General features: G+C 49.3%; 1 protein-coding gene across 1 annotated transcript; it reads left to right on the top strand.

Annotated features, from left to right (window-relative positions):
• The first annotated feature begins 1,047 nt into the window (after positions 1-1,047).
• Positions 1,048-19,177, top strand: C2H20orf96 (chromosome 2 C20orf96 homolog). The gene is made up of 10 exons (XM_056844924.1): positions 1,048-1,115; positions 3,881-3,960; positions 6,513-6,640; positions 9,942-10,100; positions 12,721-12,820; positions 14,091-14,248; positions 14,554-14,655; positions 15,699-15,785; positions 17,937-18,055; positions 19,117-19,177. Exons 1-10 carry the CDS (start codon positions 1,048-1,050, stop codon positions 19,175-19,177), a joined length of 1,062 nt encoding a protein of 353 aa, XP_056700902.1.
• The last annotated feature ends 938 nt before the right edge of the window (positions 19,178-20,115 follow it).

A 20,115-nucleotide genomic window follows, 5' to 3' on the forward strand; every position in this document is an offset into this window, starting at 1 on the left:
CGTGGTGTAGTGGTCAAGAGCGGTGGTTTGGAGCGGCGCAGTCTGATCTGGAGAACCTGGTTCGATTCCCCACTCCTCCACATGAGCGACGGAGGCTAATCTGCTGAACTGGGTTGGTTTCCCCACTCCTACACACGAAGCCAGCTGGGTGAACTTGGGCAAGTCACACTCTCTCAGCCCCACCTACCTCCCAGGGTGTCTGTTGCAGGGAGGGGAAGGTGATTGTAAGCTGGTTTGATTCTCCCTTAAGTGGGAAAGTTTGCATATAAAAACTCAACTCTTCTTCTTATACAGCACCTGAAGGGGGTGATATTATAAGCTGCCAACCTCCAGGTGGGGCCTGGAGATCTCCTGGAATTACAACTGCTCTCCAGAAGAAAGAGATCCATTGCCCTGCAGAAAATGGTTGCTCTGCAGGGTGGAGGCTCGATGGCATTCTACCCTGCTAAGGTCCCCCCCCACCATGTCCTCACCCAGGCTCCACCCCCAAATCTCCAGGAATTTCCCAGCCCAGAGTTGGCAACCCTGTTGGGGGAATGCAGCCGACAGAGGCCAGTGCAAGGTTTTTGCACCCGCCGCTTTCCCATTCGGCTGGCAACTTGGCACGGAAGTGGAGGAGAGATGCAAAAACAAGCAGCGCAAACCGCGGCTCGTGCAAAGCGCAAGCGGCGCTTGCCAGGAAGAGAAGACCAACACGCATGCGCAGACTGCTCAACCGACGGCGGAGGGGGCGGGGCCCGGGTTGAGCTCCCGCAAACGCCGCCTCCGGGGGTCGTCCACGAAGTACTCCACTCGGGGTCGGCGGGTGGAAGGGCAAAACGGCCGGAAGGGAGGAGAACTGGCCTTCAGAAGGACCCGGAAATGCCGGGGGCACACCGGAGGGGGAGGCTGACGGTGAAAGCCGGAAAAACAAAAGAACCCCGTTTTTTAGAAGTCCGGTGTACTTTAACGACGGTCCCTTATCTCCCTCCCGCCCCGCGCCGCCTTCTTCGTACGCGAAGCTTTCTCCCCATCGGCCGCTGGAGCTTCCGTAGCTCCGCGGTAGCCATGGAGACCGCCGGCCGCGCTTCACCGCCGGTTGCTAGGAGACGCGAGAGCTCGGAAGCAAGCGGCAGGTAAAGGGGGAGGCGGAGGAGGAGGAGGGAGTCCTTCGACGGTGGAGCCTCCACGTCCAGGGGCAGTCTACCTCCGAAAGTCAGCCTCTCGGTGGCAATACCAGGAGAGGCCTTTCGGAGCCCCTGCTTGTGGTTGGCCACCGTTGGAGGCAGGATGTGGGCTGGTGGGTTGCCAAGCTCCAGGTGGGGCCTGGAGATCGCCCGGTATTCCAAGCGAACTCCATCTGACAGAGATTAGTTCCCTTGGAGAAAATGGCTGCTTTGAAGGATGGACTCTATGGCATTATAACCCCCCAAGGCCCCCCCCCAAACACCACCTTCCCTAGGGTCCGCTCCCAAATCTCCAGGAATTTCCTAGCCTGGAGTTGGCAACCACGCTTCCCAGCTCTCTGCCCCCCCCTTTGCAAGAGCTGCAAGACAAGTGGGATTTCAACAGGTAAAGCTCCACTAGTTCAGATTACTTTAAAAAGGCTCTTCTAGGATTCAGTCCACCAATGGCTCAGTGGAACCTCCATGTTCAAAAGCAGTGTTCAAAAGCCGGTGATGGAGGGCAACAGCAGACGGCGTCTTTACTGCCCTTGACAGGCTGATGGTCTGATCCAATATAAAGACAGTTTCATGTGTGTTACCGCTCCCCGCTTATATTTTTGTCATTTCAGAATAATTTGTATGTTGCCTCTGCAGACTTGCTGGAGGTGGCTGACAACAATATAACACAATGAAACGTGGTTAGAAACAGAGAAATCTCCAGGCTGGGATATTCCTGGAGTTTGGGGGTGGGGGTGATCCTGGGGAGGGGAGGAACCCTGGCATAAGAAACATAAGAAAGGCCCTGCTGGATCAGACCCAGGCCCATCACGTCCAGCAGTCTGTTCGCGCAGTGGCCAACCAGGTGCCTCTAGGAAGCCCATAGGCAAGACGAGTGCAGCAGCACCATCCTGCCTGTGTTCCACCGCACCCAAAATAATTGGCATGCTCCTCTGATACTAGAGAGAATAGGCATGCAGCATGACTAGTATCCATTCTAACTAATAGCCATGAATACCCCTTTCCTCCATGAATATGTCCACTCCCCTCTTAAAGCCCTCCAAGCTGGCAGCCATCACCACATCCTGGGGCAGGGAGTTCCACAATTTCACTATGCATTGTGTGAAAAAATACAAGACTTTGACTGCAGCAGCATTTATCCTGCCTGTGTTCCACGGCACCTGATATAATAGGCATGCTCCTCAGATCCTGCAGAGAGAATAGGTCTGCATCACAACTAGTATCCATTTTGACTGGTAGCCATGAATAGGCCTCTCCCCCATGAACATGTCCACTCCCCTCTTAAAGCCTTCCAAGCTGGCAGCCATCACCACATCCTGGGGCAGGGAGTTCCACAGGCAGGGCTGTGATGCCACAGAGTCCACCCTCCAAAGCAGCCATTTTCTCTAGGGGAACTGATCTCTGTCAATTGTAAAAGCAAGAGTTCTCCAGGCCCCACCTGGAGACTGGCAACCCTATTGGATACTCTTTCAAGCATAGAACAGACATATTCAGAAATACGGCGCTGGAAGGGACCTCAGGGGTCATCTAGTCCAACTGCCTGCCCAACACAGGAAATTCACAGCTACCTTTCACCCTACTTCCCCATTGACCCCCTGCTGAATGTCTGGAATAAAAACAATAGAAAACAAGCAGATTTTTTAAATATATCCCACTTGGAAAAAAAGAGCTTGCACAATAAAGCTGAAGAAGCCTGGGACCCTCCCTAGAATCATAGAGTTGGAAGGGACCACCAGGGTCATCTAAACCAACCCCCTTGCACAATGCAGGAAATTCACAACTACCTCCCCCCCACACCCCCAGTGACCCCTACTCCATGTCCAGAAGATGGTTAAAAAAAAAAAAAAAACCCTCCAAGAACCCTGGCCAATCCAGCCTGGAGGAAAATTGCTTCCTGCTCCCAAAGTGGCAATCGGCATTGCCCTGGACATGTAAGAAAGGGCCACAAGAGCCAAACACTGACGCAACCCTTCCTTCCCTCCCTCTCATGATCTGCCTAAGTTTGCAGAATCAGCATTGCTGTCAGATGGCCATCTAGCCTCTGCTTACAAACCTCCAAAGAAGGAGAGCCTGTTCCACTGACGAACCGCTCTGAGGGTCAGGAAATTCTTGAGAGCCAGCGTGGTGTAGTGGTTAAGAGAGGTAGTTTGGAGCAGTGGACTCTGATCTGGAGAACCGGGTTTGATTCCCCACTCCTCCACATGAGCAGCGGAGACTAATCTGGTGGATTGGTTTCCCCACTCCTACACATGAAGCCAGCTGGGTGACCTTGGGCTAGTCACAGCTCTCTTTGAGCTCTCAGCCCCACCTCCCTCACGGGGTGTCTATTGTGGGGAGGGGAAGGGAGGGTGATTGTAAGCCAGTTTGAGTCTCCCTTAAGTAGTAGAGAAAATTGGCATATAAAAACCAACTCTTCTTCTGATGTTTAGCCAGAAACTTGGCTAATCTGGTGAACTGGATTTGTTTCCCCACTGTTACACATGAAGCCAGCTAAGTGACCATGGGCTAGTCAGAGCTTTCACATCACCTGCTGCCTGGTCCTTTTAACTGGAGATGCTGGGGATTGAACCTGGGACCTTCTGCATGCCGAGCAGATGTTCTGCCATTGAGCCACAGTCCCTCCCCAAGTCCATTCATTATGTATTACTCCTCTTGCTCTTCCTATGAGGGCTTTTGCCAGTTCCCCATGGCCTGTGGTGTGTGTGTTTCTTTTGCAGTGCTTCCAGTGGCTTCAAAGATGTCTTTGAAGAATCGGGATCACTTTCCCAAGAGCTGCCTCACCACCTTGCAAAAGACGGTGAGTCCCAAAAACGCAGCAGCGAAACCTGGATCCCATCCGCATCTGCCTTGATCGGAAAGACCTGCTTGCACGTGATGGAAAAACAAATTAAATATACAGGAGGCCTGCTTATGCTCACTGCCCCCTGATCAGGCCAGAGTCTCTGCCTTCTGCACCGTGAACTAACCTCTGCCATGAATAGAAAGATGCACGTGGAAAGGAAAGTCCGCGGAAGCACATGGGAGGTCTCACGAGGAGGCAAACACGAGCAGTTCTTGTGGGGTCACAGTTGTAAGATTGTTGTGAGCCAGCCAGGGGTGGTGGTGGCTGCATCTGTGGTCTTGTGCACATGAATGTGCTATGAATCCTTGGTGCGGTGAATTCAAGCACTTGCGTAGTGTGCTCCTGTGTAGCTTAATAGAGGAGGTATGGAGGTGGGTGGTGCCATTTAAAAGGGGATTAGACAGATTCTTGGAGGAGAGATTTATAAATGGCTTCTAGCCATGGTGACTAAAGCCTCTGAGCAGCAGTGCCAGGAGGCAACATAACGGGAAGATGTTGGCCAGCATGGGGTCAGGAGCCACAGGTGGCTGAAAAGGCCCTTTCTCGACTTGCCACCTGCCTTACCTCTGCGGGAGGGGGCACAGGGAGCAGGGCTTGAGAAGAGGATCACAACTTTCCATCATGGCTGTAGTGGTGTAATGGTTAAGAGCAGTGGTTTGGAGCGGTGGACTCTGATCTGGAGAACTGGGTTTGATTCCCCACTCCTCCACATGAGCAGCGGAGGCTAATCTGGTGAACTGGATTTGTTTCCCCACTCCTACACACGAAGCCAGCTGGGTGACCTTGGGCTACTCACAGCTCTCTTAGAGCTCTCTCAGCTCCACCTACCTCACAGGGTGTCTGTTGTGGGGAGGGGAAGGGGAAGTGATTGTAAGCCGGTTTGATTCTTCCTTAAGTGATACAGAAAGTCGGCGTATAAAAACCAACTCTTCTTCTTCTTTATGCCCTGTTTGTTTGACTTCCAGAGGAACAGGTTGGCCACTGTTTGATACAGGATGCTGGACTAGATGGACCACTGGTCTGATCCAGCAGGGCTCTTCTGATGTTCTTATGAAGATCTTGGACTCTATGCCTTTTGGTTGGATCTCCAGAGGAACTGGTTGGCCACTGCCTGAGACAGGATGCTGGACTAGATGGACCACTGGTCTGATCCAGTGGGGCTCTTCTTATGTTCTGATGGTCTTACATTATTTGACAAAGCCCATCTGATGAGCCTGAATACATACATTGGTTTCCCAGATACCTGGCAGCCTAGAGTGCAGCCTGAGTGAATGGCTGCCTACCAGGTCACTTCTCAGGCAGTGAAGCATCTGGGCAGGTTGAGGGGCAAACACTAGATCGCACAGTATCCAAAAAGGCACAGAAGCATCGTCTTCTGCCTGTCCTCGGGGTACCTTCCCCTGGAATCTTTTTCCAAAGGACTGTTTTCCTCCCCTACTGGAGAGTCACATGAAGCTGCCTTATACCGAATCAGACCCTTGGTCCATCAAAGTCAGTATTGTCTACTCCAGGGGTGGGGAACTTTTTTTCTGCCAAGGGCCATTTGGATATTTACAACATCATTCGCGGGCCATAAAAATTATCACCTTAAAAATTAGCCTGCTGTATTTGGTCAAACATTTAGCCAAGAGGCCCAACCGGAGACTGCTCCAAGTGTCTGCCATGTAGTTTCTCCATGGCCCTGGTGGGAAAGGGTTAACAGTTTCTTGGGTGGTCCTAGCAGCTCCATAGCTAACAATTCTTCTGCAAGGGGGGGAAGGGTTCCTTTTCTCGGCAAAAAATCTCACATCTGCCTTGAATAGAGGCTATTCCTGTCCGCGGGAGGGGGTGGATCATCAGTCTTAGATCCTTCTGAGCTAGAGATCTTCCAGGACCCACGAAGGGCCAGACCAAATGATTTTGCGGGCCTTATACGGCCCCCGGGCCTGACGTTCCCCACCCCTGGTCTACTCAGACCGGCAGCAGCTCTCCAGGGTCTCAGGTTGGGGTCGTTTTTGTCATGTACTTGCCTAGTCCCTTTAACTGGAGATGCTGGGGATTGAACCTGGGACCTTCTTCATGCCAAGCAGATGCTCTACCACTGAGCCACAGCCCCTCCCCAAGTCTCTTGTTTCCGTGCTATGAAATTTCCCCTTTCTTGTGCTAACATTTAGGATTATAGCCCATGGCAACGAGACAATGCAGCAAAGAAGACAATCACATTCAACGTTTTGTTGCCACCCGTCACAACAGCGACTGTGAAGAAGGAAGACACGAAGCCTTCCCCTTCTAAGCCCAAAGACAAGCCATCAGGTTAGGCCTGCTGCGTGTCCTCTGCCTGCTGGCCTTCCTGGAGAAGCCGTTGGGTGCTATGCCATGTTTCCCTGGGCCAGAGCAACTTTTGGCCCTGTTTTCTTGAGACCCCGCTGAAAGCTGCAGCAACCCTCAGCTCTCTGTTGTAATTCTACTGTAGCGGTGGGTTTCTCTCAAGTGGTGTCATGAAGGACTAATACCATGTTTCGTTTTAGGGAAGAAATCCGCTTCACCCTCCCAGTCAAAAAAGACGAGCCCCAGGAGAGAGAAGACTGGTCACAAAAAACCGACGCGGGGTGAAATTATGCTTTCAAAGAGCATGATAAACATCAAAATCCTGCAGGTATGTGGAGCCAACCTCCCCCACCCCCATTAGCTGCTGGCATCAGCTGTTATTGACACAGTTGCAGAGTATTCGCAGAACAGGCCTGGTGCCATGCATTCAACTTTTCAGAATTCTCTCCACATTTGGTGAGTAGAAAACCCTAATGGCGGTGATGGGAACTGAGGTTACGATGTATTCAAAATCCATTTGTTCAATTTGTGCAATCCGTCGATTCCTTTTTCAAAATTTCTGGAGGGTAGCCGTGGTGGTCTGCAGTAGAAGAGCAAGATTCGAATCCCAAGCTCCCTTCATCAGATACCACCCACAAAATTTTCAGGGTATGAACATTTGAGAGTCAAAGCTCCCTTTGTCAGATATCTGACAAAGGGGGCTTTGACTCTCGAGTGCTTATACCCCGAAAATTTTGTTGGTCTCTAGGGTGTTCCTGAACTTGAATCTTGCTTTTTCACAGTTGCCGTACTTGAGCATGTGTCTACTGATGTGCTCCCACATTAACGTAGAGTCCAATGGAGCAATGAGGGCAAAGAGGCTGGTGTGAGCTTACGCCTTGCTTTATTGGCCAAGAAGTCATAACCGGGTGAGCCAGGATCCAGACAACAGCTCTGCTATCCTGTCACACCGAGGGTAGGGCAATGCAAGAGGTTTTATAGACATTTGACATTCCAATCAACAAAGATACATTTACTTAACATCTGATGTTAGCTTGTCAGTGCAATGTCATTAGTTTCTACAGCGCCTGCATGAGCAGTGCTACATTAATGAATGGAGCTTGTCTCCTTGAGAAAGCTCTCAGTGTACTTTTGCAGAGTGAAGCAAAATTACTGAAGGGGGAGGGAGGGACGCTGGAGCGTTCCTTATCAGACATTGGAATGTGTGCGCGTGCTGAAGCTGATTTGAAGTGTATGCAAGGGAAGGGGGGCCATGCCTGTAGCTTGCTTGTATGTCTGAATGTCATTACTCAGGCATATTTACCTAGGAGTGTCCTTGACTAGGGCCAGGGCCTTTTTGGCCCTGGCTCCGGCCTGGTGGAATGCTCTGCCAAGGAATATCCAGGGCCCTGCGGGACCTGAAAAGAGTTCTTCAGGGCCTGTAAGACAGAGCTCTTCAGCCAGACCTACAACTGAGGGCAGCCGCAGGTGAGATCAATACTGGCCTCCCTACCCCCCACCCCCTATTATTTTACAATCGATTTACTGGGGGTGGATAGCTGACCCGGTTTCGAGCTGGTTTGTCTTGGGTTTGGAATCTTTTGCTACAGCAGACGCTGTATATCTATGGTGGCAATCTTTTTAATAAATGGGTTATGGTTTTTGTGGTTTTATATGTTTTATTGTTATATTTGTAAATTTTAATGTTGTCACCCGCCCTGAGCCCGGCTTGGCTGGGGGAGGGCGGGTTAGACGCACGTTAAATAAGTAAATAAATGTTGTTATGGGCATTGGCTTTTCAGTACAGAATTCTCTTGGGCCAGGCAAAACTGGTATTCACCCACTTGTGGGTCTGCTGTCTGAGTGGCATTTCCTTGTCAGCCATTTTTGTGACAGCAGGAATACGCGGTGACTGACAGGGAGCAGAAGGTACGGAAAAGCTCTGTCAGGGGTGTTGGACAGGTGAGCTCTGCGGTGTAATTTGAGGTGGTGGAAGTGACTGCCAGGGGGCTTATGGGCACACAAACAGCCAATGCCAGATGAGTTTATCTGGAGGAAATCATGAGAGGGAGAGCAGGAAAGGATGCGCCAGTGTTTGGCTCCCGTGGCTCTTTTGTACAGGCTCAGGGTAAGCCTGAGTGGCATCCTGGTGGATTGCCAGGGAAGCTGTTTGGATTCTGTTCTTTTCTGTTGGACCAGAACCAATGGGCTAAAGTTAAATCCAAAGAGTTTCCAGATAAACATTAGGAAGAACTTTCTGACAGCTAGCTATTTATGTATGTATGTATGTATTTATTTATTTATTTCATATTTGTAGTCCGCTTTCCCCAGCAAGCCTGCTCAGGGCGGATAACATCATTTTAAAAAACTTTGCAACATATAATAATAACAATAAAACTGTAATAAAATTGAACCTTAAAACAGTTAGAGCAGTTCCTTGGTGGAACAGGCTTCCCCAGGAGGTGGTGGGCTTTCCTTCCCTGGAGGTTTTTAAGAAGAGGTTAGATGGCCATCTGACAGCAATGCTGACTCTGTGAACTTGGGCAGATCATGAGAGGGAGGGCAGGAAGGTTTGCGTCAGTGTTTGGCTCTCGTGGCCCTTTCTTACATGCCCAGGGTAATACTGATCACCACTTTGGGGTCAGGAAGGGATTTTCCTCCAGACCAGATTGGCCAGGGATCCTGGATGGTTTTTGTTGCCATATTCTAATCTGAGCATGGGGTAGGGGGGGTCACTGGGGGTGTAGGGGGGGAGGTAGTTGTGAATTTCCTGCATTGTGCAGGGGGTGGACTAGATCAGGACTTCTTAACTCACAACCCCTTTTCGCCTGAGAAATGTTTGCGCGAACCCAGGTATATAGGTATATAAAATAGGTATACAAATCAAACATTTACTGATAATAAATCATAAAGTATTTTATTTTAAAACAATTCTTTGGTATACATATACTTTTACCGTTTACTGTTGCTGAATTTTTCATGACCCCCTGAAGGAAATTCTTGTGGTTTTATTGCATTGGCTGGGCACACCCTCATTGCTTATAATATTGTCATAACAATTTCTGGGTCTCATCTCTGGATATATACTGTCCAAAGTCTACTGACTGTATAGTGACCTAATGACCTTAGTAGCAGCCTTAAAGGGATTAGCTTATTTTAATCTCATCATTCTATGTATGTTTGCTCAAAGGATTACTGGCTACAATGTATCATTGACTTTGCTATGCCTTGATCTTGTTAATCATTAATCGTGGTATGCCTTGCTTAAATTCCATTGTCTCAAGTATTGATCAACCTTGCTATTCATTATGTGTCTTTCTTAATAAAAACCTGAGAGCCCCACTCAGATGGCAGAGCTGGTTCTCTCAAGAATCAAGATACACTTGTGTGTGTTTTCCCTTCAACCCCCACATTCAATTATGCGGCCCCATATGGGGTCGCGACCCACAGTTTAAGATGACCCTGGTGGTCTAGATGACCCTAGTGGTCCCTTCCAACTCTTATGATTCTATGAAGCGGAGAAAGCAAGGAAAGGAATGGGAGGAGACACAGCGTGAGGTCGGAGGATTCTTTGGGTGTGTAACTGGGCATGGCAGGGTCAACCAGCGTTCTCCTTTCGCAGTAAGCATTTTGCATGCTTTCTTCCACAGCGGCTTTCCAAGGCCAAGAAGAACTCCTTGGAGGAAATGAAGCGCCATTCCCACTTCCTTTTGGAGAAGAACCGGTGGCTGATGGAGGACATCCGGGAGAAGGATGCCAACATGGCTCGGTGTGCCAGGGACCTCCTCCAGCAGTACGACATGTTTGGGGTAAGGCTTGGTTTGCCCCGGAGGTAGGGGGAGCTGCTGTTGTAGTTTTCGATATATTTAATGTTAGAAGTATAGATTATTGACAAACTGCAGCATTGATCTAAAATCCAAGTTAAAATTTAAGGCTTCAGATGTGAGCCTGCAGAAAGGCAAACACCTGTGAAAACAGGATGTTAGACCACAAAACAGGATGTTAGACCACAAAAACAGGATGTTAGACCACAACAGAACAAGGTCAGATACTATGTTCCCAGATATTGTATAGTCATTTGAATCTGGGAATAACCAAAACAAAGTCAAGGTTATTGATAATGCCAAGTAGTAAAAAACAAATCTATCTTTTTTCATGGCTTCTTAAGTACCGTATATACTCGCGTATAAGCCGAGTTTTTTAGCCATGATTTTTGGCTTTAAAAACTCACCTCGGCTTATACTCGGGTCAATACGGTAATTCGCGGTAGGCGGCAGTTTCTTCAGAGCCGCACTGAATCTCCTGCCGGGCCCTCTCCCAGCGCGCTCCCGCCAGCCAGCTGATGGGCAGGCTGTCCCGCCTTCCCCCCCATACCCGATCGCGCCTTCTGCGCGGAGGCGGTTTCTTCCCCCTCCCACCCCACCCGATCGCGCCTTCTGCGCGGCGACGGCAGTTTCTTCCCACCCCACCCCACCGTGCCTTCTGCTGGGTGGCGGCAGCGGTTTCTTCTCCCCCCCCCACCTCACCCGGGCCGGTCCTCCTGCTTGCCAGCTGATCCGCGGGCCTTGTCCTCCCGCTCTAAAATGGTGGCCCCCATTTTAGAGCGCAGCTTCGCTGCCTCTCCCGGTGAGTAGGGGGTTCAGGGGCTCTTCCCCCTCCCTCCCTTGGATGGCGCTGGGGTCGGGGTGGGTCTGGAGGGCTCGGGAGGCCGGGTGGGAGGGCGACCTGGGGCAGGGGCGAGATCGTCCTGGTGCTCTAAAATGGCGGCCGCCATTTTAGAGTGTAGCATTTCCGACCCTCGGCTTATACTCGGGTCAATTAAAAATTCCCTTTTCTGGCCTCAAATTTGGTGCCTCGGCTTATACTAGGGTCGGCTTATACGCGAGTATATACGGTATTTTCCCTAGCTTTCAAGTCTATTATGATAATGACCTATTTTTTCTTCATGGTTTTCTCTTGCTTTCAAGTCAAAATGTGAATCTTTTGTGATCAATAAGCCTTGAAGATGAAAGTGTGAAAAATGGGAATTTATTTTGAGAAAAGAGATATGTTTGGGTGTTATTCCTATGTCATCTGTTTGTCTGACATGAGATCAAAGTTTGGGGAAGGTATTTGGTTAGGGAAGTTTTGTCTTATTGATACAAGTGATGTCTTTTGATATCTGGGAATTTGGCAAGAATTTCATAACAATTTCTTGCTGATTCTCAAAGCTATTCTCATTGGTTCTCATAACAGATGACCTCTGAAAGGGGCTTGAGATTGTGAAAAGTTGGAGATTCTTCCCAGGCATGCTTATATGCTTTTAGGCTGCTTGGGTAAGGCTCCCCAACATGACTCTCTGATGGTATGTAACTGTGAATTTTTTCTACTGTGTACCTGTATCCAGATCTATACTATTTTGCTAGAATATGTTAGATTTTTTTCATGTAATCAACTCTCATATATTTTTTTATTTTTATATTTTCCTTTTTCATTTTTTATACTGAAGTAACTACAATAAAACGGAATTTTTAAATTCAAAATTTGTATCATTGCTTGGGGTGATTGGTTAAATTAGTAACATATTTTCCATAAAATACAAGATCTAAAACCCTTAGTCACCTATCACAGCAAATGACCACTTCACTGCAGCAATGGAGTGCCTGCCTCCTTGGTCCCAGTTTTCCAGGTCTGGTACCTCCAGGATCACATTCCTTGGTTTTCAGTTGGACTTTCAGGGCACATTCAGACAGGCAGTTTGTGGCAATCTTGGCTGGGTGCTCTTGTGCCAAGGAGGGAACGTGAGATGCATCTTGGGAAAAGTGAGTTCCCAGGATGCCCTTCCCTCCTTGTGGGAGTGCGCCTGCCATGTAAACTGTGTAGCCCAGGGATCACCAACCTTTTCAGCCTGTGGGCACCTTTGTAATTCTGGCACAGGGTGGGGGGCACAACTGGAAGAAGATGAAGAAGAAGAGGAGGCGGAGGAGTTGGTTTTTATATGCTGTCCACTCTAATCTGGTGAACTGGGTTGGTTTCCCCACTCCTCCACATAAAGCCTGCTGGGTGACTTTGGGCTAGTCACAGCTCTCTTCGAGCTTTCTCAGCCCCACCTACCGTCTGTTGTGGGGAAGGGAAGGTGATTGTAAGGCAGTTTGATTCTCCCTTAAGTGGTAGAGAAAGTCGGCATATAAAAACCAACTCTTCTTTTTCTTCTTCTTCCTCCCCCCTTTCAAGAGGATCCCTCAGATGACCTTCTGCATCCTCTGCTTCCTCTTCCCTAGCCTGCAGCAGAGGAGGAGTGAAGAAGGGCCTGTGCCCACTGAGCACAAGCCATGATTCACTCGGGGGCCATTTCTCTGAATTCCAGCGGGTCTCAAAGCTCCCAGAGTCTGGCTGCACCATTCGAAGCGTGGCCTTGAGCACCTGGTGCCTGCGCTTCTGTCTCCGCAGACGGTCATCACAACCCTTCAGGACTCCAGCCAGAACCAAGTTGGCGTGGCAAAAGTGGAGCTCCAAGAGGCAGAGAAGATGGTGGAGAAGAACATGGGAAGTAAGTGGCATCACATTTGCGAACCTGAGCCAGTAAATCCGAGGGGAGCGATGGCTTCGGCCCTCTCATACGTCACGTCCCTTACATCATCAGCTCGATAGGGTACAAATCATAGTCATGAGAATCCCAGAAGGGTCCCTGGCAGTCCAGGCCGGTTTCCGTAAAGGTGGAGAGAAGAAACCCATCTCTGTTTCCTTTTTTTTTTTTTTTGCCTTTATTTATTTATACCCCTCTTTTCTCCCCAGTTGGGACTCAAAGGGGCATTTAGAATATTGCTCTCCCCTCCTCTCTTTTCAGAGGTGTGGCATAGTGGTTAAGAGCAGTGGTTTGGAACTGTGGACTCTGATCTGGAGAACAGGATTTGTTTCCCCACTCCTACACATGAAGCCAGCTGGGTGACCTTGGGCTAGTCACAGTTCTCTCTGAACTCTCTCAGTTCCACCTACCTCACAAGGTGCCTGTTGTGGGGAGGGGAAGGGAAGGTGATTACAAGACGGTTTGATTCTCCCTTAAGTGGTAGAGAAAGTCGGCACATAAAAACCAATTTGTCTTCTTTGTCTTTTTCATCTTCTTCTTCGTCGTTGTCTTCTTCTTCTCACAACAACCACCCAATGAGGTAGGCCAGGCTGAGAGATTGGGATGGGCCCAAGGTCCAGCGAGCTTCCGCGGCAGAAGTGGGTGATTCGAACCTGAGTCACCCAGGGTCTTAGTCTGCCACTCTGTCCACTGCACCACACTGGCTCTCTGCTGGGGAAGACTTGGCCTGTCAGCTCCAGGGAAGGTTTGCCTGGTTTCAGGTTATGGCCAGGGCTAGGAACATAAGAACATAAGAAAGGCCCTGCTGAATCAGACCCAGGCCCCTCAAGTCCAGCAGTCTGTTCACACAGGCCAACCAGGTGCCTCCAGGAAGCCCACAAGCTAGATGACTGCAGCAGCAGCATCCTGCCTGTGTTCCACAGCACCTCATATAATAGGCCTGCTCCTCTGATACTGGAGAGGATAGGCATGAATCACGACTAGTATCCATTTTGACTAGAAGCCATGAATGGGCCTCTCCCCCATGCACATGTCCACTCCCCTCTTAAAGCCTTCCAAGTTGGCAGCCATCACCACATCCTGGGGCAGAGAGTTCCACAATTTAACTATGTGCTGTGTGAAGAAGTACTTCCTTTTGCCCGTTTTGTAAGTTCACCCACTTCCATTTTATCCCCACAACCACCTTGTGAGATGGGTTACATTGCCTCCTCCCCTTAATGTATTCTTTGGCCAGTATTGGAGCAGGATCTGAGCCACATGAACGCCAAAGTCCGCACTCTCCAGGAGGAGCTCAATGTCCTGCGGACGTACATGGACAAGGAGTACCCAGTGAAATCCGTCAAGATCGCCTCGCTACGGCGCAGCATCCAGAGCCTGAGCGAAGAGCAGCAGGTATGGGCTGGAATCGGGGTGGGGAGGGCTTGGGCAGTAGGGTTGCCAGGTCCCTCTTCGCCACCGGTGGGAGGTTTTAGAGGCGGAGCCTGAGGAGGGCGGGGTTTGGGGAGGGGAGGGATTTTGATGCCATAGAGTGCAATTGCCAAGGCTGCCTTTTTTCCAGGCGAACTGATCTCCATCGGCTGGAGATCACTTGTAATAGCAGGAGATCTCCAGCTAGTACCTGGAGGTCAGCAACCCTATTGGGCGGCCTCCCTCCTAACTCTGGGGCTTCAGCACTTCTCCTCTGCTGCTCTCTCCAGGATGAGCTGGAGGAGGCTGAGGAGATCGCCAAGAATTTCTTAGAGACGATTGTCGAGAAGGCCGAGGAGGAAACGGAGCGCATCTTACAGGCTGTTGTACAGGTGAGTGAGATCCGTTTGGGTGTCCATTATGTGACCCTAGTTTAAGAGGGTATTTGTGTTGGTCTGTAATACTGAACACATGAAGTTGCCTTATACTGAATCAGGCCCTTGGGATCTTGGGGTTGGTAGTGGGTTGCTCGATGAAGACGTCAACCCACCCTGCTGTGAAAAAGGCAAATTCCGTGCTGGCCATAATTAGATGAAGAATAGAGAATAAAACGGCTGCTATCATATTGCCCTTGTACAAATCTATGTTGAGACTACACTTGGAATACTGTGTACAGTTCTGGTCACAACACCTAAAAAAGGATGTTGCAGAGCATGAGAAGGTGCAGAAAAGAGCAACCAAAATGATCAGAGGACTGGAGCAACTGCCCTATGAGGAGCAGGTAAAACGCTTAGGGCTGCTTAGCTTGGAAAGAAGGCAGTTAAGGGGAGACATGATAGAGGTCTATAAAATTATTCATGGTGTGGAGAGAGTGGACAGGGAGAAGCTTTTCTCCTTCTCTCATAATACTAGAACAGGGGGTCATCTGCCAAAGCTGGAGGGTGAGAGATTCAAAGCAGATAAAAGGAAGTCTTTCTTCCCACAATGCATAGAAAAATTGTGGACCTCCTTGCCCCAGGATGTGGTGATGACTGCCAACTTGGAAGGCTTTAAGAGGGAAGTGGACATGTTCATGGAGGACAGAGCTATTCGTGGCTGCTAGTCAAAATGGATACTCGTCATGATGCACACCTATTTTCTCCAGGGTCAGAGGAGCATGCCTATTCTATTAGGTGCTTTGGAATACAGGCAGGATAAATTGTCTTGTTCTTGGGCTTCCTAGAGGCACCTGGTTGGCCACTGTGTGAACAGACTGCTGGACTTGATGGACCTTGGTCTGATCCAACAGGGCCTTTTGTATGTTCTTATGACCTTCCCCTGAGACCCTGGAGAGCCACTTCCAGTCTAAGTAGACAACAGTTACCTTGATGGACCGTTGGTCTGAGTCAGTGTAAGGCAATTTCAGGTGTGCTCACGTGTACCCTCCTCTCTTCAGGAGAAGGTGGCGGAGTATCAAGCTGGCCTCCAGCAGATGGCAAAGAACAACCATGAACTGCAGCGACAGGTCCAGATGCAAAAGCAGGTGGGGGCAGCAGCTGGAAACCCCCAGAAGTTTTGCGGCTGGCAAGGCCTGCTGGTTCTCGCACTAGTTGGTGGTATCTCTGTCTCTTGAGCAGCTTCCCTTGGGGTAGTCTTGTAGCTGGAACCCAGGAGAAGTCCAGCAAGAATCTGGTGCAATATGTAAAGGGAAGTGGGTGTCTGGCATGGAGCCAAGTATGTATCGGGCTAGGGAAGAGGCGAGGCTTCTGAGATGGACATGAACCTCTTCTGAGCCAGTGTGGTGTAGTGGTTAAGAGCAGTGGTTTGGAGCAGTGGAGTCTGATCTGGAGAACTGGGTTTGATTCCCTCTAATCAACGTGAGTGGCAGAAGCTAATGTGGTGAACTGGATTTGTTTCCCCACTCCTACACATGAAGCCAGCTGAGTGACCTTGGGCTAGTCACACTCTCTCAGCCTCATCTACCTCACAGGGTGTCTGTTATGGGGAAGGGAAGGTGATTGTAAGCCAGTTTGATTCTTCCTTAAGTGGTAAGAGAAAGTTGGCATATAAAAACCAACTTCTTTCTTCTTCTTCCTTCTTCTAGCAATATGGAATCACAGACTGTGGACTGTGAATTTGGCAGCTGAGGTATTTTGAGACAGAGATCAAGGGAAGCCTATTCTGCTTCTTCGGCTTGGCCTGATGATGGGGGCAAAGCTCAGGGAGGGGGGTGTCCCCTGCTAGAAGAGGCAGAAACTCTCTCGGGCATTTAGATCTTGCACAGTGGAGTCTGGGGGGAGCAGCAGGGAATGCCTTCGAGAGAATGAGAGTCAGCGGTGGACTTGTGCTCCAGAAGGCGAATGCCCCTTGAAAACCCGGCAGGGGGAGGAAAGTTAGTGGGAATTGAATAGTTTGAAGTAGGGAAATGGAAGGCTGGGAAAAGTGCTGAAGAGGACAACCTGGATGGCTAGGGGGTTGGAGCACCTTCCCTGTGAGGAAAGACTGAAGAATATGTGCCTTTTTTTAGTTTAGAAAGGAGACAACTAAGGGGAGGACGTGATAGAGGTTTGTAAAATTATGCTCGGGGTGGAGAGAGTGGACAAAGGGAACATTTCCTCCCTCTCCTGAAATACTAGAATTCGGAGGCATCGGGTGAAGCTGATGGGCAGTCGATTCAGAACAGACCAAAGGAAATACTTCTTTACACAGCGAGTGATTAAAATGTGGAATTCACTGCCAAGAGGATGTAGTGATGGCCACAGGCATAGACAGCTTTTAAAGGGGATTAGACAGATTCATGTAGGATACATCTGTCAGTGGCTACAAGCCGTGGTGACTTTAAGGGAACCTCCATGTTCAGAGGCAGTCAGCCTCTGAATCCCAATGCCATTAGGCAACATCAGGCAAGGCCTCGGCCTATATGGGGTAGTGGTTAAGAGTGGTGGTTTGGAGCCGTGGAGTCTGATCTGGAGAACCAGGTTTGATTCCCCACTCCTCCACATGAGTGGCGGAGGGTAATCTAATGAACTGGATTTGTTTCCCCACTTCTACACACAAAGCCAGCTGGGTGACCTTGGGCTACTCACAGCTCTCTTAGAGCTCTCTCAGCCCCACCTACCTCACAGGGGCTGTTATGGGGAGGGGAAGGGAAGGCGATTGTAAGCCGGTTTGAGTCTCCCTTAAGTGGTAGAGAAAGTCAGCATATAAAAACCAACTCCTCCTCCTCCTCCTCCTCCTCCCTGTTAAAGGACCTCCAGAGGAACCGGTTGGCCACTGTGTGAGACAGAATGCTGGACTAGATGGACCGTTTCTGGTCTGATCCAACAGGGCTCTTCTGGTATTCTTATGAAGGCCTCGGCCTCTGTGCCCTCTTGGTGGCCCTCCAGAGGAACTGGTTGGGCACTGTGTGAGAAGAGGATGCTGGACTAGATGGACCCTCACTGGTCTGATCCAGCAGGGCTGCTCTTATGTTCCTAAGACAGTGAAGGGGTCACAAACCAGATGCCTGGCACCTGTGCTGTCCCACTGGTTCTACAAGGGCCACCGGGCCACCTAAGCAGGCCTCATTCCTCGGAAGAGTCGAAGGTGGGATCTGACAGCTGTCCTTGGAAAAGCTTCAGGGGGATCAGAACGAATTCCTCAGCTGGAGCGTCTGAACTCCTGACCCACCGGCTTCTTCCCAATCTCTTTTCAGATCATTGTCGATCTGGGGAAAGAAATCAACTTGTTGCAGAAGGACACTGCAGCGCTTCGCGAGTATGTTCGGCACCCTCGAGACATAATCTTTGAAGACGTCCTGCTCCAGAGACCCATGTAAGTTTCTTCCCCTGTGACCAGAGCTGTAGATTTGGCCGAGCATGCCTCAGATCACCTGTGGATGCTGTAGGCATCTCCCCTTTCCCCACAACACGTTAGCAAAGGAATCCACTGAAGATCAAGAAGCAAAAGGGCGTTAATCACGAATGGACAAAATCAGGGTATAATATAGTAAGTAGCTATGAAAACCCAGTGTTGTTATTTGAGTCGGAATACCTCCTAATAGCATATTAAATGGTTGTAGTGGAAATTTAGCATTTAACATCGTTTGTAATTCCAGATGTATGTCACTCCAAAACTTGAATACTTTATCACATGTTCAAAATGCATGATAAAACGTCCCATTGTATTTCAAACATTTCCAACACAACCCTTTAGTTTCTCCTCCCGTTTTTTGTATGTCTTTGGGAGTGACATACCACCTGTAGAACATTTTATACCAGTTCTCATTTATTATTTGAGATGAAGTAAATTTTAACCCCTCACCCCATAAGATTTTCCCATAATTGCATTGGAATATGTTCGTTTAAATTCTGCATCCACTGTATCATACATGTTTTGACCTGTTCCATTTCTGTATCATATTTCAACAGTAGTTTATATATGCTTCCCAAGAGATGATCTTTATGTTTTAATATAATTAACTCAAAGTCAGTACTTGGCCTATTTATTATTTTCCAGTTCTTATATATAGGCTATATAATAACCAACTTTTTAAGTGGTGTAGTGGTTATGAGCGGTGGTTTGGAGTGGTGGACTCTGATCTGGAGAACTGGTTCCCACTCCTCCACATGAGCAGCGGAGACTAATCTGGTGAACTGGGTTGGTTTCCCCACTCCTTCACATGAAGCCAGCTGAGTGACCTTGGGCTAGTCACACTCTCTCAGCCTCACCTACCTCATGGGCTGTCGGTTGTGGGGAGGGGAAGGGAGGTGATTTTAAGCCAGTTTGGTTCTTCCTTAAGTGGTAGAGAAAGCATAAAAAAACCAACTCCTACTCGTCTTCCTCTTCTTCTTTGCTGTGGGCCCCCTAATCTTTTCCTTGCTGTTTCCCACCAGATGCACCCCCAATATGGAGGTCATTCTCAACATCCCCACAGAGGAGTATCTTCCCCTGTAGTTTCCAAAAAGGGGACCGGATGGACACGCCTCGATCAGGCAACCACAGCCTCGTGGACCACAGCTTTGCAGAGCTGAACGTAAATATCCCTGGCTGGAGCTCTTAAACCTGTCACCTAGGAACTCTGGAGGCTCCCATGCACCCCAACCAGAATTAAATTCCATTAAAAACAGCCCTAGCTGAACTAAAGAGAGTCAGCATCTCAATTAATTGCAATACTGTCACACATAGTATGCAGTGTCGTCATCAGAGTGTCGGGCTAGAGAAGGAGAAGAGAGCATGAACACATGAAGATCGCTTATACCACACTAAACCCTCGGTCCATCAAAGTCAGTATTGTCTATTCAGACTGGCAGCAGCTCTCCAGGGTCTCCAGCAGAGGTCTTTCACATCACCTACTTGCCTACCCCCTTTAACTGGAGATGCCGGGGATTGAACCTGGGACCTTCTGCATGCCAAGCAGATGCTCTACCATTGAGCCACAGCCAATCCCCAACATGCACATGAAGCTGCCTTATGCTGAATCAGACCATCGGTCCTTGAAGGTCAGTACTGACTACTCAGACTGGCAGTGGCTCTCCAGGGTCTCAAGCAGAGGTCTTGGGAGGGACTGGGGCTCAGTGGCAGAGCATATGCTTGGCATGCAGGTCCCAGGTTCAATCCCTGACATCTCCAATTGAAAGGATCAGGGAGTAAGTGATGTGAAATACCACTGTCTGAGGCCCTGGAGAGCAGTTACCAGTCCGAACAGACAATACTGACCTTGATGGACCAAGGATCCATCAGTATACGGCAGCTTCAGTATAATTCAATATATGGCAGCTTCTTGTGTCTTTGACATCACCTGTTACGTGGTGAGCCCCAATGAAGCTGCCTTCTACTGAATCAGACCCTTGGTCCATCAATTGTCTACTCAGATTGGCAGTGGATCTCCGGGG

Source organism: Euleptes europaea, chromosome 2, assembly GCF_029931775.1.
Source record: "Euleptes europaea isolate rEulEur1 chromosome 2, rEulEur1.hap1, whole genome shotgun sequence".
In the NCBI taxonomy this organism is placed as follows: domain Eukaryota; kingdom Metazoa; phylum Chordata; class Lepidosauria; order Squamata; family Sphaerodactylidae; genus Euleptes; species Euleptes europaea.